The sequence below is a fragment of the Pezoporus occidentalis genome, unplaced genomic scaffold, assembly GCF_034315485.1.
Source record: "Pezoporus occidentalis ecotype Australia unplaced genomic scaffold, CSIRO_AGI_Poc_V1 ctg121, whole genome shotgun sequence".
Taxonomy (NCBI): Eukaryota; Metazoa; Chordata; class Aves; order Psittaciformes; family Psittacidae; genus Pezoporus; species Pezoporus occidentalis.
The window spans coordinates 1,127,586-1,151,103 of NW_026913006.1; the positions used below are offsets into that span (position 1 = coordinate 1,127,586).

Consider the following 23,518-nt stretch of genomic DNA (forward strand, 5'->3'; position numbering starts at 1 on the left):
GGGGCCTAGAAACTACATACTGCAGTTTCCAACTACAGAAAATCATAGACATGTATTTTCCAAATCAAACCAGAGAACAGATGCAGCCCATCAAAAATAAAATGATGAGATCATGTAATTTATCATGTTTCAAAAAGCAAGAAACTAAATAATGCACTTTTGAAGCAAACTCCCAAACTACGGCGCTAGAAGAAAGCAACCCAAGAGAACTTATTTTTCAACAATGAGCAGGGTAAAAACCTGTGGCAGTCAATACATGCTTTAAATCAGTAGCCTCCAGTAAATGAGAGCATCTGGAGCAGCAAATCTTGCTGCCATTCTCAGAAGTGACAAGACTGTGATTTACCTGAGAACAGAGAAACAACTTGTCAGCATCACAGAAAGAGACTGAAAGAAGCTTCCCATTCCAGAGTAAGTTTCCTTAATAAAACTGTCTTTCACTCAACAACTTCATTAACATGTAGAGCTCAAAGCTCTGGGAATGGGTGAGCTCAACAATGCTAATAGACCTTTCCTGGTGAATGCAGTTTAAAGTTACTACTGAGTAACCTGCCACAAAATACCCTGGGATAAACCTCAACATACCAGGGCTTTTGCTTATGGGAGACTGAACATGGAATATTTATTCAAATAGTCACTACTTCATTTTAAACCATAGTTCAGAATTTAATATCATTGTAGACTTCATCCAGAGTATTATTTTAGCCACTCTGTGACTGCATTTTCTATGCAACAGCACAGCTTTCACCACAGCGGCTTCTTAGTGACCACAGTAAGTTTCTACTACACAGTTCTCATCATCAGAAATTGGAAATATTATTAAAAAGTTGCTTTGGGGAAAAAAGTTTCAGCCACACCAAAACAGTGCAAATGAACTTTTGTTTAAGAAACATGAAGGGTTCCAAGGAAACAACTAGAAGCTACAGATTCAAAATTCAGCAGTATCCAAATTAATTTGATTGTGCCCAATTCAAACTGACCTGGTATTGCAATATTCACCACACTTCTCTTTAGAAAGATAAAACCCCTTGATATCCAATTGTAAAATTTCATTTGGCTTAAAAACTGTTTTAGATTTAACAGCTACGTGTCAGAGCTTCCTGCCTTTGAAGCCTGCTGGAGCACAGGGCAGTGCCAAGTCCACCTAGCAGAGGCCTGCCCAGCACCACACAGGATTAGCTCAATTGTAGATGATGACTTCATACCTTGAATCAGACCCAGACTTCCCAAAACGTGAACCTCTACGGTATAACTCTGCTTTCAGGTCAGCTGTGAACAGAATACATGCAATGCTGTGCACATGTCTCCAACGCCTACATTTGAAACTGGTTAACCTGTATCTTGAACCCATCAGAGCCTGACCTCGCTTACAGAAAATGCAGTTTGCAGTTGTAATGAGGACTCAGCCCACCTCAGGCTCCCAGACTTGTCTCCAAATCTGTGGTTCAATAACAAGATCATTTCTCCTTTGTCTGGTTTGAATAAAGAGGAATAAATTTAAATCCTGAGTAACAGCTACAATCTCTATTGCCTGTGCCTGCTATATATCGGTGCCAGCATGAGGTGGAACTGGTTAAGTATTTGCTGCCTGATTCTTTTACTACTTTTATTTATTTTTTTAAGATTCATTAAAGGAAAATTCTGCGTAAAAATAATGCAAAATACAAAACCAGGATTAGTGTTTCTATTGCACAATACTTATTTTAAATACATTCATTACTGTAACATACAACTATTTTGGGATGCAACAGGCAATGAACCAAGTTTCTCCTGAGCTATGTTACTTACTGTGCTTTTAACAGGGATGTCAAAAAAATAAGTCATTTCAGCAAGATAATGAACCTGCAAGAAATAGCTCTCTCTCTCTCATTCTATTATTTTGATTTTATCTCCAAGTTCTGGATTTTTTTTGTGGACGCACTTTAAATGAATGCTCACCCATTCCTGTCAAACAGTTTGTCTTACTACTTCACTCTTGCTCATTACATTCAAATACCTGCTTCCTGAACCACTTGCATGCCTAATCTAATGATAGTCCCTTGCTGGAGGGAAGGAACATTAGGAAATGGGAAGCGTGCATATGGAAAGCAAATGTCAGATTATCAAAACCACTTTCCCATCACTGTGAAGGCTGCTACCTCATGCAGCACAACACTGAGAACAAATTTTAAGGTCTGAAACTTTTCTGGCAGGGCAGACTGTAAAAGATCAAGAAAAAAAATACAAAGTTTACCCAAAAGACATAGATTCTACAGAAGTAATGACTCTCTGGGCAAAACAAAACCCCGTTTCCTAACAACTATTTACTATCAACCTCTCTCAAGAGGTGGGCAGGACTTTTCTACAGTTTTTATGAACTCCAGAATCTTAGCTACAAGACATGCTGTCATCATCAAAGTTAACATTTCCCATGACCTTCCCTAGGGATAACATGTGAATGACAAAATAATTATTCCAGGCTGGAAATCATTCTCCTATTGAATACTCCTGTTGCCATCTTTACACTTGAGAAAGCCCACACAACCCAATTCTAAACATGATTTCATGTCAAGCTGACTTATTTCCATTTCAATACATCTGCCTGATATTTTCCTTCTTTGCCACACAGGTGCACCATCAAAATAAGCCCAAGATCAGCCTTTCTGGAGCTCAGGGATTGACAGGTGTTATACAGTGATGTACAGCTGGGCCCAGTGTTTCAGCAGCTCCTCGCATTCTGCCCAGAGATTGCAGAGAAGGTCCCTTAAAAACCTCTGTCAGGAATTAGACCAATCTACTTCCCACTTAAGGAGTTTTAGAGCTCATTTTGCTGACAGGTATTAAAAAGAATCACTGGATTTAACGTCTAATGCTTTCGCAATTGTTCTCTTTTCTAAATAACATATGTCAGTCCTGCAGACATTACTTCTCAGCATTAATAACAACCATTTCCAAACTACTTAATAACAAATAGTTTGGAGGACTTTATACGTTTTCAGTTTTGCTTTTGCAAACTTGTCTCAGCTCTGTCCAGAAAGCTTCTCCTCCCAGATAATTTCTCATGTTTCAAACCACAGGAAATAAAATTTCTTCTCCCTACATGTATGATCTCATCTCAGCCTTTGCACCTCACACACCAGCCAACCATGGGATAGAAAATTACAGAATCCCAAACTGGTTTGGGTTGGAAGGAACCTTAAAGCTCATTCAGTTCCAACCCCCTGCCATGGGCAGGGACACCTTCTACTAGACCAGGTTGCTCCAAGCCTCATCCAAGCAGGCCCTGAACACTGCCAGGGATGGGGCAGCCACAGCTTCTCTGGGCAACCTGTGCCAGGGCCTCATCACCCTCACAGGGAAGAATTTCTAACCTAAACTTTCCCTGTTTAAGTTTGAACCCATCACCCTATCACTACAGTCCCTGATGAAGAGTCCCTCTCCAGCATCCTTGTAGGCTCCCTTCAGACACTAGAAGCTGCTATGAGGTCTTCACGTGGCTTCTCTTCTCCAGGCTGAACAGCCCCAAATTTCTAAGCCTGACTTCATATGGGAGGTGCTCCAGACATGAAGAGAGCATGTCCTGATCTACAAAAACCCTCAGTGTGTACACCACAGGGCTTCTTGAGCCACCATCCCGAAAGGGTCATACACAGGAAAGGTACCTCCTAGCACATCTACCTGCCTCACTTGTGCCTAAATTGTACACCAGTACAGAGCCAGCTTGTATGTGACATTTGGTATGGCACAGGGACCAATTCAAAGGCAAGGTATACACACAACACAGTGTAATGCTTTTATTGCTGTATGCTCAACAGCTCACCTGTGCAGGAGAAATCATCCACACGGACATATCCCATGGCACAGTCACAACGATAGGATCCAGGCAAGTTAACACACACGGTGTTGGCATGACAATAATGCATCTTGGCAGCGCACTCATCGATATCTGTAAGGAAGAACCACCGAGGTAAGTTACAGTCAGGCTTAGAAAAATATAACATGACACAATATTAGAATAAAAGAAAATAAATTCCATTCACAAATCCAAAGGCAATTTGGTTTAACTCCAACACTGGGGCCTACTCTTAATCAGGAACTGCAGTGACAGGACAAGTGGCAATGGGTTAAAACTTACACGTGGGATAGGTTAGATATAAGGAAGAAGTTCTTTACTGTAAGGGTGGTGAGGCACTGGATTGCCCAGAGAAGTGGTGAATGCTCCATTTCTGGCAGTGCTCAAGGCCAGGTTGGACACAGCCTTGGGCAACATGGTTTAGTGTGAGGTGTCCCTGCCCATGGCAGAGGGGTTGGAACTAGATGATCTTAAGGTCCTTTCCAACCCTAACTATTCTGTGATTCTGTGATTGCCTGGGGCTTGGAGCAACCTGGTCTATAGTGGAAGGTGCCTCTGCGCATGGCAGGGGCTTGGAACTAGATCAGCTTTAAGGTCTCTTCCAGTCCAAACCATTCCAGGTTTCCATAAATAAAGGAGGCAAATCTAGTACAGAAGTATTCCTTAAAATAGACCTAAAATTCCTGTCTCATAGCAATGGGTTCCTTCTGCTGTTCTTCATGAAATCCTTTATTTTTTTTAACTCTGAAAAATTAATGCATACATTTGGGTTTTTTTCTGTGACAATGTTACAAGACAAAAACTGATGCAGAGTTTCCAAACACATAAAATAGCATCACAGGTCTGCAGCACTGACAATCCTACCTGCCTTACTGGTAACCCAAAACATGAAGGCACAGTGCCTCTGCACAGCAGACGGCAGCTGCAGTGAGGGACAGATAGGACATGGCAATGTCTGTCACAGACAGATTCAACTGCTGAGTTGATGGGTGAGTGTCCCAGTCCCCCAGACTCACTCAACTGCTAGGTCAATGCTCTTTCCCTGCAACACAGGAACTCCTGTGGCGTAAGTGGGATCAGGGACAGCCCGTTTTAACCTGCTTTAAATCATGCCAATGGAACAAAAAGATGACTATGGAGCAGTATAATGTTGACCCCATATCTCTGTTTGCTTGAGGATCTCTACTGCTGTTGCAATTCCAAAATTCAAAACTGTTGTCACAATAGTGAATCAAACCCATCATTGATTTGCCTGTTTAAATATCCCAAAGCTCGATGATACTGTAAACTGTAAAATCTTCCCCCCTTCTTTCCCCACAAAACCAGATATTATACTGAAGAATTCTCTTGATTTGTTTTCTCAGCAGGATAGATTTTCTGCTTAGTAGCACAGATTTTACATGAAGTAATTCATGGTTTTCAAAAGATTAATTCTAGTGTTCCATATGTTCACACAAAGAAAAATGAATCAGACTCGTTTTTCCTCCTCTATTACCTTTTCCTTGTTATTCATTGCTCACACTTAAGTAAGGTATTAACTGACAACACAGCTGAAGAACTCCCTCAACCAGCAGAGTTGGTCACCACACAGTGTGGTCTCCTCGCACATCCCTCTCCACAACCATCTACAGAGACCAAGCTACAGTCTCTCTTTTCCCTCCCACCACCTAGTGCTTATGGAGGTGCTACAAGGGGTGAGTACCATAACATCAGGATTTAACCCCAGAATAGGAGGGTTAACCTCCATAGTGGAGGGATCACTGTGCACATGCTGAGCTCTTTGTTGCCTAAATTTAGGTGTCCTGTTTAACCTTCCTAAACAGAAACAGCTGCAGTTGAGGTACACCCACATTTTCCAGTCTCTGAAAATGAAACACATCCCAGCTACACTCACACTTGCTATACTACAGACATCTGTCTGGTAGGACCTACTAGCTAAATCACTGTGTGTTGGCCACCAAACAGCTGTCAGTTGGCAGTGATTGCTGACTGCTGCCAACTTGGGCTGAATTAGAAATGATGGCCTGGAGGCAAAAGACTTGATATACCACAGCAAAATCCTTGAACTACCTCGTTCCCACATTGCTGTTGTTTCTGCTGCAGTGCCACCTGACAAAACGAATTTTAAAAAGTCAGGAGCATCAATATATGGAAGATAAAAGCCAAGAAAAATCCTCCCACATGTCTTGTTATCACACCACAGAGTGCTAGAGCCACTTGGGAAACACTCAGGTATTGATGTGTGTTCACACTGTTCTGTTTGCAGCCTTTTTATAATAGGTTTTTGGAGCATAACTTTGAGGAGTTTTGTTCTTGCATATCTAATAATTTCCAAGCATGAAAGGGAAAGGAACAAAAAGATGTATGAAAAGAAAGCAAGAATGTCAAAACAGCAACCAATCTACCTGAAAATTAACCTTACGGGCTACCCTCTATCTCCAGCTGCCTCACTGAGTGCACTGGACAACGCTTCTCTTTCTTCCCCCAAAGCAAAGAGAAAGGATTAAAAGTCTCAAAGGTGAAGGAATTTAAACTTTGGTTCATTGCAAGCAAAGCCCACATTACTGTAACACAAAATAGGAGAACACCAGTGATACAAAGAAAATCCACAACCTCTATGAAAATATTGCTGTTGGAGTATTTCTCAAAAGGGGACTCAAAAGGACTTCAGGTAATGGCTGCACTAAAGAGGACTGAGAACAACTGACACTGGGTTGCTGCAGAAATCCTTGAGTCCAGGAGGAAAATGCTGGGTCTAACAAAGCAGCAGGAACAAAAGATCCCTCTCTTCAAACTTGGCTCATCTACTTAACTCTTTCTGCAATCTGTCTTTGGCCATCTTCCATAAATCCTTTCAGTATTTCTTCTTTTCTTTACCTTTGCAGTATCAGCCTCCTACTAATACACACATTTTCCTTACAGAGAATAATACTGAGAGGTCAAAACTGGCAATAGTATTTTCTTATTAAAGCCTAAAGGGCAATGCTAAAACTGTTGTTCTGGACCACATCTCTGCACATTCCTGTAAAAGGTTAGGTATTCATCACAAAATGCTTGGGGTTTTTATTTAATACTGTTAGAGTAAAATCCACAAAGCACCCAGTGGTATAGATCAGCTCAGCTGTAATGGAACTCAAATTGTGATTCATGTGTATAGATTGCTTGTCGCATTTGAAATATTAGAGCTCATCTTCTAGTGGTCTTTTGAGGTGATAAAAATATATGATTTATGTCTCTCTCTAGACTGGTGAAGTAGTTTGTTTTTCTTTTCCAAAAGTTTACTTATAGTCTCTAAAATAAGACTTGACACAGCATAATGATCATTCACATCTCACCAGCTGCCATCTCCATTGGCTACCTCTTTGCAACAACAAAGACATTTGGGCTTCAGCTTTCCAGTAAGGACCATAATATTACAGGGTGGGTTGGTTTGGTGAACGAGAGCTGTTCTTCCGGGTTCAAGTGTTTCCTTAATAGTTAACAGAATACATACACATGAATTATATTTTATTATTTGTGCCAGTGGAAACGAAAGTATCTCAGTGCAGCTACCTGCTCAGCACCTGCCATGCCTTTTGCCACACAGCAGCTACTTATCATTTCATACCAACCAACCAGGCAAAACAAGATGGGATGGAAACACAGTACAAGTAGCATTCAACCCATGGCCAGTGAAAGAGGTTTTCAGGTGCAAATGTACTTTACAAACCATTTGACTCTTCTCATGCCCAACTTGGAATCCTACTGCTAAATATTTATAACATTGAAACATGACAATTAGATACCAAATCACAACTGGGGCCTCTTTTTACTGTTTGTCTCCTCCAATGAGTCTTATCAAAGCAAACTCATCTCTGCCGTAAAGAGGGCACAATTCCTGTTAATGACAATGGGAGTATTGTCCATTCAGGTGAAAGGCACCTACTGGTTTTCAAACTGTTAGCCCTGTAATAACCACAAGTGAACAATCTTGAAGCAAAGCACACTCTATCTCTGCAATTGCAGACCCCTGTTTGCATGCATTTAATAATAACCCATGTGGACATGAGCACTATCACCACCTGCTGTTTTGGGCTTCAGAGTTTAAATACTGGAAAACAATAATATTCCAATCAGAACAAAATGACTATGAAGTGTTGCAGAGCACCAACAGGTGTGTGTGTATGTCTGCTAAGTATCAGAATCAATTACTCCATTTGCAACTATCTCCCAACTACTTGCTGTCTGGTTGGGAGCATGTTTCTCCAAACTTGATCCTAATTTTCAAGCCCTCTGTAAAGAAGCAAGGACGGAAAATCAAAGATGGAGGGGAGAGAAGAAGGACAGCATTGCAGAAAGCTCTGACGGCTAATTCATGACTCCCACCTAGAAACCATTATTAACGGAGGGTAAATTCACCTCCCCTCCTTTATTCAAGTTAATACTATGCCTTGACATGACCTGTATTAAACCCTGGTCTAAATATTTTGGGGTTTAATAATGCAGAATCAATCTGGGCTGTGATTTAAATAATATTGAATCTTAAAATATATTCCCAAGCTGATGAAATCATATAGACAAAGTTTCCAATACAGTGTAGCACAACAGTACTGGAACATAAAAGAGGTCCTAAACTTTCAGTCACCTTATGCTCCCCCAACAAGGAACACATGGATTTTTCACACCACTGACTTAATAGTAACCTTGTTCATTGTTATTTCTGGTTTGTATTCCAAATGCTCCCTGATTCTGTCCTCTCCTGCCCTTACCTCCTTTCCATTGCCAGGCTCATTTGACTTCAGGTCTGCTTACCTGTTTTGTTTTAACCCTTCCACTGCCTGTCCTCTTTCTCCTCGAACATCCCTCAGACCTCGTTTTTACCTTTAGTATACGGCTGGTTCCTCAAACTGTGCAACACAGCCCTCAAGGAGCCACAAAGCATAGGACAGCAGGAGTGAGCAGTTATCTGTGAGCTGGCAGCAGCTCAGCTTCCAGCAGTTTCCTGAGTAAGAAAAGACTAATTATGGGCTGCAGATGTTTAGGCCAGGCTTAAAACTGCTCACAAGCTTGGACTCCTTGATAGCAATTCATCTCCTCCACACAGGGCAGCAGTATAACCACAGGTGACCCTCACCATTCCTCTGACTTGAATGGACGGAGCTGCTGCCCTTTTGGAGGCAGGGAAACAATCCAAACCAAAAGCAGGTAAAGCCAAAGGAACATTCCCCTTTCAACAAGGCTGAGAAACATTACCCTGACATCATTAAGTAACTAAGTAGCCAAAAACGCCTTCATAAATTAGGGCTGGTGTAGCATCACCTAGGAATCCGTAAGAAATAAAATACTATCAATATAATAACATCAGGGTGTACAATCACTTTGACTTTTAGAGCACCATTAAAACAGTGCAGCCTTTTCCTCTGGGCACAGCGTAAAAGTGCTTTACCTTGAGATACCTACTTTAGGATCAGGACAAGAGTATCAACATTCCAAATCTACTTTCTGTCAATTTAACTGTCCCTCTAGGGATGACACCTTCATCACTATCAGGTTAAACAAACAAACCAACAAACAAACATTTCAACACACACACTCACATGCAAATCCCAGCAGGAGAAGTTGTCCACTCTTGGCTTGGGAGTACACAGGGGACTTCACGGGTTACAGAACAAATGTTTATCCCTCAAGAACAGGACTAGGGAATGAACCAGCAGGGATCTGTGCTATCTTTAGCTACAGTCAGAGCAATATTCTTGACAATGTTGCCAAGGACACTGCAACAGGTGAGAGACAAATTCAGAGAAAGATAGAAGATAAACTCAGAAAAAGACTGCAATTCAAATACAATGCATTTCAAAATCTCTTCATAAAAATTTGAAATTAGAAATAAGCCCATGTAGTTCTAAGTCCCATGTTGGCGTCAGCTTGTTCTTTCATATTAGTTTTGACTCAAAAATACCGCAAAACCTCTTTGCTGTTCTTTTTTATTATTTCTTAGAGGTGGTATGCTCAGTTCACATGATCAATTCTTTCTTCCATCACCCATAGTTATTCAAAGTTAGGAAATAATCATATATGTACATTCTACCTTTCTCAGAAGTTTTCTTAAAGCTCTACTCTAAATTCTGGAGTAAATGAAAAATTTGATAAGGACAATGCTAGGGTGCCCAAGGTTCACCCTTGCAAACTTAATAAATGCCTGCATGGCTACAGCAGCATGTCTCCCAATAAAGACAATATTGCTTAACTGCAGTACAGGAATCATCAAACCATAGAATCGACCAAGTTGCAAAAGACCTTTAAGATCATCAAGTCCAACCTTCAAGAACTGAAAAGGCACTTTTGAGTTTCTGGCAGCTTTTCTACAGGGGCTTGAACACATTCCAAGCATGCTGACACGGCAGCCGCTTCCACAGGTGACTCCCCACCGCGCTCCCTTATGCCACACAAAATGGTGGCTGTGCATGCCACAGGCCTCGTGCTTCTCTCCTCAGCCCCACCATATCAGTCCACCCAGAGGCTGCTAGGAGAAGGTGGAAGCAGCAGCCACCCACCCCTCAGAGAAGTAACACCCTCGAAAGGAGGTGGGATAGGACGAGTCGGCACTGCTCGGCACGGCACTGAGCACCGCTGAGGGGGGGTGGAGTGACATCTCAGCTCACACTCACCAGTCAGTAAGAGAGTATCATCTTTGGCAGTTCATCAGAAAGGAAACAGCACACACAATATGAACACCCACTGACTCTTCCCACCCTGCAGCAGGCAACAGCCCGTGAGACAATGAGGACATTCCTCCCTAGACATCATATATATCCTTCCCTAAAGCAGGACACAGACTGGAAGTCTCCTAGCTGTTGAGGAGAAGGTGGTGAAATAACGAGGTTCATCACAAACCATCTGCGGGACAAATTCTTGCCACCAAAGAAGATTTGATAAGCCAAGCTCTAAACTGGGAGTTGCACTGTTGCAGCACAGCTCTGGGCACTGTGAGCTTTCAAGTCTGGAATCACCAGTTTGACACTGGTGACAGACACAGTTACTCCCTGCCTCCATACCTGGGGTATGATGATAAGGGACTGGTCTGCACCACACTCCTCCAATGAATCCATGCAAATGGGAATATCTGTAAACTCTATTCCCTTACATAAACGGTGCTCATCAGTGCAATACAATTTGCCTGTCTGGGACACAGAAGGAATTAATCACTTTCCCCTGCTAGAACCCATGGCAGAAACCTCAACAAGTTACTACAGGGACAGAGTAGTAAGAGTTATACACCGTAAAATCCAACTGGACTGCTCTCCCTCGGTATTTAGCACCACTTTCACCCAGTTTTCTTCTTCAAAGGCTCTTAAGGCATGACAATATATTCTAAATCTAACTGCTTGATGCTTGGCTGTAATGTTACCGTTACATAAGTCTACAACAAATACAAGGTTATGTTACTACTGCTACCAAATATATTACAGCCCATTAGAAAACAAAGCAATATAATCACCTCATTCTTACAAAAATAGCTCTGTTCCCTGGAAAGATTGCCTCTAGCTTAGTGATTACATAAATGTGTTCCCAGAGCCCTGTTTGCTTTGGCTTTGATTTCACTTGTGAAAGAAACTCCTCTGGATCTCAGTAAGCACTGATGAAATAACTACTGCTGTTGAGAAAGGAATGTCAGGTTTCTGTAAGAGATTCACTTCCTTATTTATTGTTATTTATCTTTCTAAACATTCTTTAGAGATACCAGTGGATTTCTAGATCTCAGAAACACCAGCATGGGGAAGAGGGGAGGGAAAGGGAAGAGGTGAGGAGAGCATTACTTTCCTCAAATCTTCGATTCACCTACATTAGCCAAACAATATGATACATTGAAATAACTATATCTATTTTCATTCAGCTAATATCTTACCTTTTCAGTCCCTTCTATCTGGTTTTACTAATGGCTAAGGGTGAGCAATGGAATACTGCATCAAAATGAGCAACTCTTTCTTCATGCCACGATACTGAGAGACATAACATTAAATACCTGGTTTCATGAATGCTTGTCTTAGACCAGCATCCACAATTTCTGCTTCACTGCTCCATTTTTTATACCTGAGACTCTTACCCAGTTTCTCTCCTTCTATTTATGTCTTGCACTATTGACTGGCTTACTCTTTCAAATACACACAGATGCTATCTTCAAATGATACAATTGTAGAAGGCTGCCCATAGAATCGATCTGGAATCCCTGTGCCCATGGCTACCTTTTGTTGTGGCATTTTGAAGGACGTTGTGTATCTGAAAAATTAAGTGCTGATAAAAACTGTAGGTTTGGTTGGGGTATTTTAGGGGGTGGTGTCTTTACCATATCATAAAAATAAAAAAAAAAAACAAAAAAAAAACACAACAGTTCAGGGAAAACTACTTTTCTTGTATTTTATAATGACTTGTAATATATACTGTTATAATAAGTGAGACAGGTGATATGTTAGTAGCAGGAAATCATACAAAATTAATACTCCACCATTTTCACACTCAAGTAATTTGTTCTCTCAAGGACCATTTGTGCAGTGCAAAGCAGCACAGAGATAATGGAAAAATCTTGTCCCACGCTGGTAAACACTCACTGTCCCCTCATCCTCTCTATTTATGGCCTTCACAACAATATTTGCATTTTCCTAAATGTTCTCTCTTAACATCTTTTCAACCATTCATTATTCATCTATTTGCATCAAATTCTGTTCCTCTATCTAACTCTGCTGAAAAACCCACATGGAAGCACTGGACTTAAAGGGACAGACTCCTCACCATTGCAAAGTTGGCAGCTATGCCTCTCCAAAGCCACTCAAGCCAAACCAGGTGGTTTCTCATGATAGAGGATTTACCGATTTTGTCTTCATGGGTCCAGATTATTCCCTGTTAATCGGGTTCCACAGAGGTTTAGAGACAAACAACTTATTCAAGTAAGAAAATTATAGAATACTGCAAAACAGTTCCTTTCCTAGCATCCCTCTAAGCCATGCTGAACACCTTTCTTTGTTCCACATCCCTGCCACAAAATCTAGTCTTATTGTCTGTGCCTTTTTAAATTTAATCTAAAATGTAGAAATAAATAAAGCAAACATCAGCATAAGAAAACTGCCTCATTTTAGATTCTGTAAATAGTTTTTCCCTATCGACACAACTTTAATTGACATAATAGAAGACTGCAGGATGCATTTCTCATCCCAGCAAATATGGTAATCAGATGTGATTTATAGCACAAGATACTGAAAGAGGCATTTCTGGTTTGGAGACTGCAACAATCCAGCATTCCTTAGGAATAAAATGAGTTAAAGAAGAGGAACAGTAAAAGGGGGCAGGGAGGAAATCCAACAGGTAGTCATAAAAATATTCTTTACCTGCACCCCTAACACTTGATGAAATATAGATGAAAATCTATAGATATCTAATAGATAATCTAATAGATGAAAATCTATTTTAATCGGTTTGCTTTTGGCTATGTAATCAAACTGGTAATTTAATGGTTTCCCCTTTGATAAAACAAAGTGTAGCTGCAGTTAAATAAATACATAAATAAATAAATTGCAACACTCAGGTCCTTACTATTTCATTTTAATTACTAATTGCATACAAATTACTACATCCACTATCATCATCATAAAGACTATCAATGCTGTCTTTACTCACATTCCCATTATCAGTATCAGCTACTAAGGAATTCATTTACACGCATTCCCTCAAGTACCACCAAGGCCAGTGGTCAGAGCACAAAGAAAGGAGAGAGCAGAGTAATACTGACAGTCCTCCCTGGTCATGAAAGCTCACTGTGAGCTGTCTGTTGTGTGATTGATGTTTTAATAGCAGATCTTGAATGGGCACATGCCCTCCTGCCAAGAACCTTACTGCAAACAAGCATTCTCAGACTCTTCAGAAGCACACCAACAGGAACAGAGGCAGCATTATGTTGTTATTCATGACAGTAAATCACTCTTCTATTGCCAGCAGCATCACGCATATTTCAGAGCAGGGCTGCGTAGTGGCAGAAGCATACATCTGGTTAAAGAAATCCTTGTGCAAATTCAGAGAAAGACACTCTGAGTGCAATGAGCTTTGAACCAATCTACTGAACAGTGTGTGTATATGTAAGCATCCAATGTATTTGCACATTGCAGAGGGAGATGAATCAACAAAGATCTACTGAACTGAAGGAGAAAGAAAAGGAGAGTTGAACCAGCACCACTGGTTTCACTCTGTCTCAATTTTTTAAGCTAGATCAAGTGTTGTTTTAAATAAAATAGTAACTTTTAGGTTGCTGTTGATGAAAGCTGCCTGCATTTTGTCCCTGGAGAGAACCATTATGAAAACAATGTGAGCTTTGGATGGAGACTTCTGTAGATATCTAAAATGCATTTTCACCATCTCTATCAAGAAGCAGAATTCCAGCCTAACTTCATTGGTCATTCTACAGTAAGTAAACTACGAAAAACATAAAAACAGTAGAAACAGACAAGCTGTGGATATAAAGTCAATACCCAAAATCAGTGCAAAAGAATCCTCATCTCCAATGGTTTCCAATCCTTTCTCTTCCCTCCATCTACATTTCAAGCCACTGTTCTTAACATCAATGTAATCTAGTCTCACTGTAACACACAGCATGAAGTCACTCCCACAGCACAGCCTGACAGGACACAAACTGCTTTAAGAAAACATACATTCATTGCTGCAGACTTCTAAAAACACAGAAGGTGATGGTTGTCGAAGTAAAGTTACTCCACACAGAACTCCTGCGATTATAAAGACCCGATCTGAAGTGTATCTGAGATGGGCTTTCTTAACACGTTTCTCTTACTGAAAAATATTCCAAGCATACAAAGCCCATGCCAATGCAAATCAACATGTCTATAGCAGCACATAACAGGGAACACTGATTTGTAGCTGCAAAGAACAGAGAGAGCCAGCAGGCAGTGATGGGACCAAGAAGTCTGGCTGCTGCAGATTATTCCATGTGCCTTGAAGCTTGGACAAGAGGTTAAATGAAACCCAAACCAAAACACTTCTTACCTTAGCAAATTCCTGGATTGAGGTACACAGTTCCAATAATCATATGTCTGTTCACATGTCACTATCCTCTGTATCCTTTACTTTCCTGGACCACTATGTTGTCTAACTGCTACTGCTGGATAACATCTTCAAAACATGTCCATTCCTAGCTAGTCTACCACTGGACAACCACCACTTGCAACAGGGTGAACAGACACCCGGATAACTCACCAGCACCTAGAAAACACTGAGCAGTAAGGCAGGCATAGGAATAGAGAACACAACCTCTAACACAGATGCATCTCTGCACTGCAGCAAAGAATGGCCTCCACGAAGGCACAGACAAACACCATGAAAACCTCTTTTTCACTCACAAAAGGAGTAACAGCACTTTTAGTACTGGTGTAAAGAGAAGTGAAGAGAGAACCCACTGTCTTTATCCTCATTCTCAGTGTGTGCCCCTTGATGGAAAGGAGAGGGAGCATGTCAAAACTGGTTCAGAATAACAATGCTAACAGAAAAAGAGAAGTTTCTTTAATGTTTAGGAAAAAAAAAAATTAAACTGATAGAGAGAGGGACATAAGAGACTAGATGTTCAGATAACAATCCAAGGAGTGCATACATGACAACATGGAGCAAACACATTGGAGCAGGGGGGAGAGTGTGAGGAGTCCTCCCCCTGAGGAGGAAGGAGTGGCAGATAAAGCCTGTGATGAACCAACCACAACCCCATTCCCCCATCCCCCTGCACTGCTCCAGGGCAGGAGGTAGAAGAATCATGAGTGAAGTTGAGCCCTGGAAGAAGGGAGGGGTGGGGTAAGGTGGTTTTCCAATTTGTCTGTATTTCTCATCATCCTACTCTGATTTGATTGGCAATAAATTAAATGAGTTTCTTCAAGTCGAGTCTGCTCTGCCTACAATGCTAACTGGTGAGTGATCTCCACGTCCTTATCCTAACCCATGAGCTCCTCCTTGCATGTTCTCCCCCAGCTTGTTGAGGAAAGGGTGATACAGCAGCTTGGTGGGTACCTGGCAGCTGCCCGCAGTCAACACAGTTCATTTACTTGTCATTTCAGACTCAGAACTTTATATCTTTTAGCCTGTGAAAAAGCAATCTAAGTACTTATGTCACCGTGTTTGTGATCCCTTAAGTACTAAAGAGTGAAGAATCAGAGACCCATTGAAGATGGAAAGGCAAAACGAAGATATTTCAAGTTTCCACTCTACTTATTCCTCTAAGAATGATGCTAATAACTAATTTTAACAGCTGATAGGTGCAATCTTAATTAGTTGGGCATCAGTTTTCATTAAGGCAAGTGATGTACTGAAACCCTATGGAGTAATAAAACCATCATTTAACACAACTACCAGCCATTTTGAAGCAATTCCCTTGACATTCTATTAAATCAAAGAAAAGGTGTGACTACTGTATCTACACTGCATCCATAGCTTTGGGTATAATAAATCTCAAGGAAAAATTAGGAATGCACAAGTACAAGATCTGTACACAGAGCACATGCTGCTCTCCCACAAAACATTGATATTCAAGATGAAAAAATATATCTTTTTTTTTTTAAGTCATCCCCATTCTTCCAATCAAAAACAGCTTCTTGTCCTCCTGCAGTGCTTTCACAAACTCAGAAATAAGTGAAATCATCTGGAGACACAACAGACTGATCAATCCCATGGTCTAACAAAGATGAAGATATAGATACATTTCTCCTTTAAAATCTGTTTCTATTTACCTTCCAGTTTTTCAGAAATCTTAACAACTTTGCTCCTTAGTTCTGCCTCTCATTATCTTGGCAGCCCTCAAACACTTCCTTTGTCTAGTCCACAGCCCTGAATTCACAAAAAGCTGACTGTTCATGCACATATCTGAAGACAGTTATGTTCATTCTATCCCTTCAACCAAGCTGCACATATCTCACTTCTGGTCTTGCCTCATAAATCAGTTCCTACAATCCCTTCATCATTTTTACAGTCCTTTCTGAATAGCTTTCTATTTATTAATTTTAAATTATCTAACTGCATGTACCATTTGCCTCAATACGTCACACGCTCTGAACTCTGCTTCTGAATCCTCACAAAGATTTTGGGAAGGTTAAAATCATATGCTGATTTGACCTTGGAAAATTATTCCAAAACCAGATTCTGCTAAAAGGAGTTTTAGAGAAAAAATGAAGAAAAAAATATTATACAGGAATAGTGAAATAACTGTGCTTAAATAATTCTGAGGTTTACACAGTGGCATAAAGACCTCTTCGCCAAAGGAAGATTGATACGAATATTTTATAATTCTATAGCATATTATTTGCACTGATTCTGGGTTATACAAAACTTCTTAACGTTTTCCAACTTGGTACCAGCCTCTTCTGCTCTGATAAACACCCCATAAATCTGCTAATACCTAAAACACAAGTGTGGGGAAATTACAGGGGGAGCAGGAATTAGAGACAACTGGGTCTAACAGAAGTTTTAGCATTACAGAAACCTTTTTAGGGTGAAATAAAGTTGCCACTTTCAGGACAGTTGGCATGCACAGCGTCTATTCCACCACAGGTCTGTAGGCAACACAACCTGCTATCCTAGAGGAGCAATGGAGGATGGAGTAGAGCGGAGACACTGCAGCCAGGCTCTGCTGTACTCCCTGCAAGTCTGGGAACTTGATGATACCACACTTTCCTTAGCTGAATCTTGCTCACTATAATTTCATTGCAGTGTCCTGCATGACATCCTTGTCTCTAAATTGGAGAGACATCAATTTGATGGATGGACCACTCAGTGGATAAAGAACTGGCTGGATGGCCACACACAAAGAGTTGTGGTCAATGGCTCAACGTCCGCCTGGAGACCAGTAACGAGTGGTGTTCCTCAGGGATCAGTGTTGGGACCTGTCTTGTTTAACATCTTTGTCGCTGACATGGACAGTGGGATTGAGTGCGCCCTCAGCAAGTTTGCCAGTGACACCAAGATGTGCGGTTCGGTTGAATCACTGTAGGGAAGGAATGCCATCCAGAGGGACCTTGACACACTTGTGAGGTGGGCTGATGTCAACCTCATGAAGTTTAACCATGACAAGTGCAAGGTCCTACACCTGGGTTGGAGCAATCCCAGGCACAGCTACAGGTTGGGCAGAGAAGAGACTCAGAGCAGCCCTGAGGAGAAGGACTTGGGGGTGTTGGTTGATGAGAAAATGAACATGAGCCGGCTTCAGTGTGTGCTCGCAGCCCAGAAAGCCAACCGTATCCTGGGCTGCATCAAAAGGAGCGTGACCAGCAGGTCAAAGGAGGTGATCCTGCCCCTCTACTCTGCTCTTGTGAGACCTCACCTGCAGTATTGAGTACAGTTCTGGTGTCCTCAACATAAAAAGGACATGGAACTGTTGGAACAAGTTCAGAGGAGAGCCACAAGGATGATCAGGGGACTGGAACACCTCCCATATGAAGACAGGCTGAGGAAGTTGGGGCTGTTCAGCCTGGAGAAGAGAAGGCTGCGTGGAGACCTCATAGCAGCCTTCCAATATCTGAAGGGGGCTTATAGGGACGCTGGGGAGGGACTCTTCATTAGGGACTGTAGTGACAGGACAAGGGGTAATGGATTAAAACTTAAACAGGGGAAGTTTAGATTGGATATAAGGAGGAAGTTCTTTACTGTAGGGGTGGTGAGGCACTGGAATGGGTTGCTCAGGGAGGTTGTGAATGCTCCATCCCTAGCAGTGTTCAAGGCCAGGCTGGATGAAGCCTTGGGTGAGATTGTTTAGTGTGAGATGTCCCTGCCCATGACAGGGGTTTGGAACTTGATGTTCTTAAGGTCCTTTCCAACCCTAACTATTCTATGATTCTGTTGATACAGGCTGATGACAGCAAAACCCAAGAGCACTTAAGTCGACGGTGTAATAACAAACCCACAGGAGTCCACAACCACATTTTGACAATGAATACATGAGCTGTCAACTGCCATTGCTTCCTATGTTGGTCACAGCAGTTGGCTGTGATGTTCTGTTCAGCCTGAAGTGAGAGGAGGAACATGGCCGTATCTGCCTTTATCAGCCACATCCTTATTTTCCCAGCTTTGAAGAACACTGAGATCACCATGGCAGGAGGCTGCAGGCCATCGAATTCCTATGGAAAGAGCCACCAGGACTAGCTCAAGTTAATGTGGTGTCTCACATAGTGCAGGAGTAAATCAGGCTACCTCATTCCAAATTTGAGAGACAGAAAATGCAACCTACAAATTATCATATAGTTGCCTCAGAAATCAGTTTGTAAGTCTTCCCTGATTTCTGACAGCAGCCCAGCCTATCACCATGGATTGGAAAAGCAGGTTTTAAAACCAGGCTGTCATTGACCCTGTTTCTCAAACCTAGCACTCAAAGAGGTCCACTACCTGCAAGCTCTCAGAGGACGTGGCAACTTCTGAAAGCACTTCAACAAACAGGTTCTACACTGTGAAACTATTTCACATGCAGTGAACAGTCCTTTGGTAAAGTGTATTTGCCTCAGTGTTCAGATGCCATTCTCCCCATAAAACTCTGACAGAAAAGTGCCTCCAAGAGAAAAAAAGAGCAGCCAAGACTCAGATTCAGTGTTGTCCCATCCTTCACACACTTGCTGACTGACAATATCAGTTTTGCTCGGTGGGCAAAGGCAGACTTGGGGGTAGGAGGGTGAATATTCTTCTCTTCACAGCTGGCAAAGTCTCAAATTTCTAAGGTGCTAAAGCCTTTGGTGTCTAAAATGTAGATGTACTCTTAGGTCTTAATCAGGCTGCAATTATTACAGAAATAAATGTCACTATTCACATAGTACAGCGAGGCTTACTGAAAGGCAGAAGCAGCATCTTGCTTTATTTCTCCAATTGTACATTGCCATCGCTTTTATTTAGGAGTTGTATGGTTCACATATGTATGTATGGTTCACAGTATACTGCAGCATGTGTTACTGCAGCTGGGGCAAGTAATTGTGAAATGATTGCATACTGGTACACTATTTCTCACTACCAGCTAGATGTGCCAGAAGTACCCACGCAATAGATACATACATATATGTGTGTGTGTAGAGACTAAATACAAGCAGCACTTATTCCCTACCAACCTGATATCCCCAGTTTGCACTGTTCAGAACAGAGATTGTCAGTCATTTTCAGACTCATAAATATTTCAGAGAGCTTTCCAAAGACCACACACAACCTGGAGTTTCTCCCTGAAGAAGGGAAGCAGACAAATTGGGTACAAGAACAAGCAGGAGACAAATATGGACTGTCTGTACGGAGAATGCAGAATGGGCAGCTTTTCAGGGACACAATGTTCACAGAACCTGAATTACTCCCTCTCAAATCTAAAACAGCAAAGAACTCCAGTGCTAGAAATTTTCTATTAGGGTTTGGGAAGGTATTTAGCAGAGATGAATGACTTGTTTTTAATTTTTGGAAATGGGTGACATCAAAAATACAGTTTCAGCTTATCAGAAACCATTCCTGAATTTAGAACAACTTAAGAAAGCAGAGCTCAGCAGTACAAATAAAATACTTGGGGGGGGGGTGACATTTCTGAAACAACATCTATCAGCTTCACAACCAAACAGGTGCTACACACAGAAGAGGATGTGGAGAGGTTTGAACCAGGGTCTGCCATGAGGAGACACCCCAGCCACAGCTTGGAGAAGCATAAGTAGAGGCAATAGTAAAAGATCTTCCCACTTGGGTGGGAGTTTACACTCTTAGGATTATTTTTGTTTGTTTTACAACACTTCCCAAACATTTGCAATTCTTCATCCTATTTCTATACATTTCTTAACATCTCAGTATTAGTTAAGTTACTCTATAAACAGCCCAAATGCTACTGATTCAGTAGAATAACTTCAAGAGATGTAACTTGAGATACATTCTCTGACACCTATTTCAGAGATGCACATCAAAGGAGTCACAACAGGTTCTATAAGAGTATATACCAGCAATCCCAGGCACAGCTACAGGCTGGGCAGAGAAGAGATTCAGAGCAGCCCTGCAGAGAAGGACTTGGGGGTGCTGGTTGATGAGAAAATGAACATGAGCCAGCAGTGTGCGCTTGCAGCCCAGAAAGCCAACTGTATCCTGGGCTGCATCAAAAGGAGCGTGACCAGCAGGCCGAAGGAGGTGATCCTGCCCCTCTAGTCTGCTCTCGTGAGACCTCACCTGCAGTATTGTGTGCAGTTCTGGTGTCCTCAACATAAAAAGGACATGGAACTGTTGGAACAAGTCCAGAGAAGGGCCATGAGGATGATCAGGGGACTGGAACACCTCCCATATGAAGACAGGCTGAGGAAGTTGGAGCTGTTCAGCCTGGAGAAGAGAAGGCTGCGTGGAGACCTCATAGCAGCCTTCCAGTATCTGAAGGGGGCCTATAGGGATGCTGGAGAGGGACTCTTCATTCGGGACTGTAGTGACAGGACAAGGGGTAACAGGTTAAAACTTAAACAGGGGAAGTTTAGGTTGGATATAAGAAGGAAGTTCTTTCCTGTTAGAGTGGTGAGGCACTGGAATAGGTTGCCCTGGGAGGTTGTGAATGCTCCATCCCTGGCAGTGTTCAAGGCCAGGCTGGACGAGGCCTTGGGTGATATGATTTAGCGTAAGGTGTCCCTGCCCACGGCAGGGGGGTTGGAACTAGATGATCTTAAGGTCCTTTCCAACCCTAACGATTCTATGATTCTATGATATACCCTTCTCTCTAGACCAATCTACAGATATGAGCATTGCTTAAAATTGCAAGACATGCTATAAATCTAATGCCTAAAATGGGACTTTGGGCCAAATCTAAGGTGCCTGGGCAATTTCTGTGACTGGGTATTTCTCTTGAACACTTACTTCCTTAGGTATTTCATTTAGAAACATGTTTTAAGATCTAGAGTTTGTCACTAACTCAAGTCTTCAAAACACGATTTATGCAGACAGGCTACGGGAAATTTACATACAAAAAGCCTTTGCACATCTGCCTATGGAGTTGTCTGATTTCACAACCTCAGTCAGGAAAATCTGGGCCATAATTTATATGGGAAAATGCCAGAAAACTCAGTAGAGTGAATCCTGCATGAAATAGTGCGTTGAATTCCCAGTGTGTAATGCCTGCCCCATGTGAAAAAGAGCTCTTTGCTTCTAGGAATGAGTTCTCTTGGGCAGGCCGTTAATTCAAAAGGTTAATAAGAACCAATGGGCTTCTTTCCTTCTGCCATACCTCTATTACAGCAATTTCCATCTAATTTTCAAACTGGGATTTCAGTGGGGTTTGGCCTGGCTTTCGATAGGAAACAAACAGAATGATGCAGCATAGCCATAGATTTGTTACACTGACTAGCCAAGGTTTTCCACAGGAGGGATAGAATTGTACCAACAATTGAAATAATTTGATTGTGGATACAATAATTATTCAGAAAGACCCCATTTATAATTTAAACCTCCATATAAGAGTTCATCAAATAAGTCTGTAAACCATTTGTTCTCACTCCATTCTTATCCCATTTTTAAGTATGGGGTTTAGTATTAAAAATGTATATCAAGCTGGAAGCAATCCTGTCATCACATCCTACTGACTGTAAGTAAAACAGAAGACAAGAATAGACTGCAAATATCTTCTTTTGCCAGTGATATTTTTGGGTGGCAGCTTGCAATTTTTTAACCCATGATGTGAAGTCTTCAGGCTTGTTCTTTACCTCTAATCACAGTTGAGCCTCACTGGGGATAGCATCAGGGGTGGAGAATTTAAAAGCAGCAATAATGCTCTAAGAAAGCTGTCTAAAGAAATAAATGAATCAAAGGATTGTGTATGATTTAATTACTTATAACAGGATATAGTAAGTCCACAAAAAAGATTTGGGATTCAACAGGGCCAACTCTGAGTGCCCACGAGAATTAACGTAACCAAGCAGGCCTCACTGAGCTCAAGAATCCAGAGAAATAACTTTAATAAAAGGTTGAAAGCATTTGGAATGAAAGTGAGAAAAACACAGCAAGGATGAAAAGTGCTTCAAAGAAGGTATCAGAAGTAGTCAAAAAACTTAGAGGGCTGGGAAAAGAGAGACTGATTAACAAGCTAATCCACGTCTCCCAAGTTAGCCACACAGTAAAAATAGTACCTGCGCACAGTCTTTCAAAGGAAAACAGTGAACAGTGAAAGGCTCTCTTTCACCTAAGCAGAAGAGAATGAGAATAACAAAGAGCAACTGGTCATGTATTCTCTTATTCTCAGACAGATTCAACAAAATCCTGTGCAGCCCCAAAACATGAGCAAACGCCCCATTTTCTCATGGGAATAATGACACACAGACAGGATCATTTCCAGATACTGAAAGAACCCAAAGATGGAAAGACAAATTCAGTGGCAAGCTTTTTAATGAAAGCTATAAACTAATGGGAACTGAAATTTTCCAACTGTACCAGTTAGTTTTACAACCTTTTACATGTAAACTTTGTTCTTCACGCATCCCAGATCATCACTGCTAAAGTAAAAATAGCACTGGAGACTACTGAACATAGGACCTGCCTTCCATGTAAGGACAAGTGTTAAAACACACATTTATGTGATTCTGACACTGAATATAGCAGACTTTGCAAGAGGCAGAAACTGAGGGTATTGAGATAGACTCTAAGTGGGATAAAAAAGAAATATATTATCATTAATAGTAGATCACCTGAGAAAAGTTATGTGCTTTC

General features: G+C 41.5%; 1 protein-coding gene across 3 annotated transcripts in view; it reads right to left on the reverse strand.

Moving 5' to 3' along the window:
* Positions 1-23,518, reverse strand: part of NELL1 (neural EGFL like 1) — a 289,435-nt gene that overhangs the window by 150,760 nt on the left and 115,157 nt on the right. For all 3 annotated transcript variants that reach the window (XM_062607252.1, XM_062607250.1, XM_062607249.1), the window contains exon 13: positions 3,800-3,925. In XM_062607252.1, the coding sequence (XP_062463236.1) occupies positions 3,800-3,925 (126 nt within the window). The remainder of the gene's footprint in view (positions 1-3,799; positions 3,926-23,518) is intronic.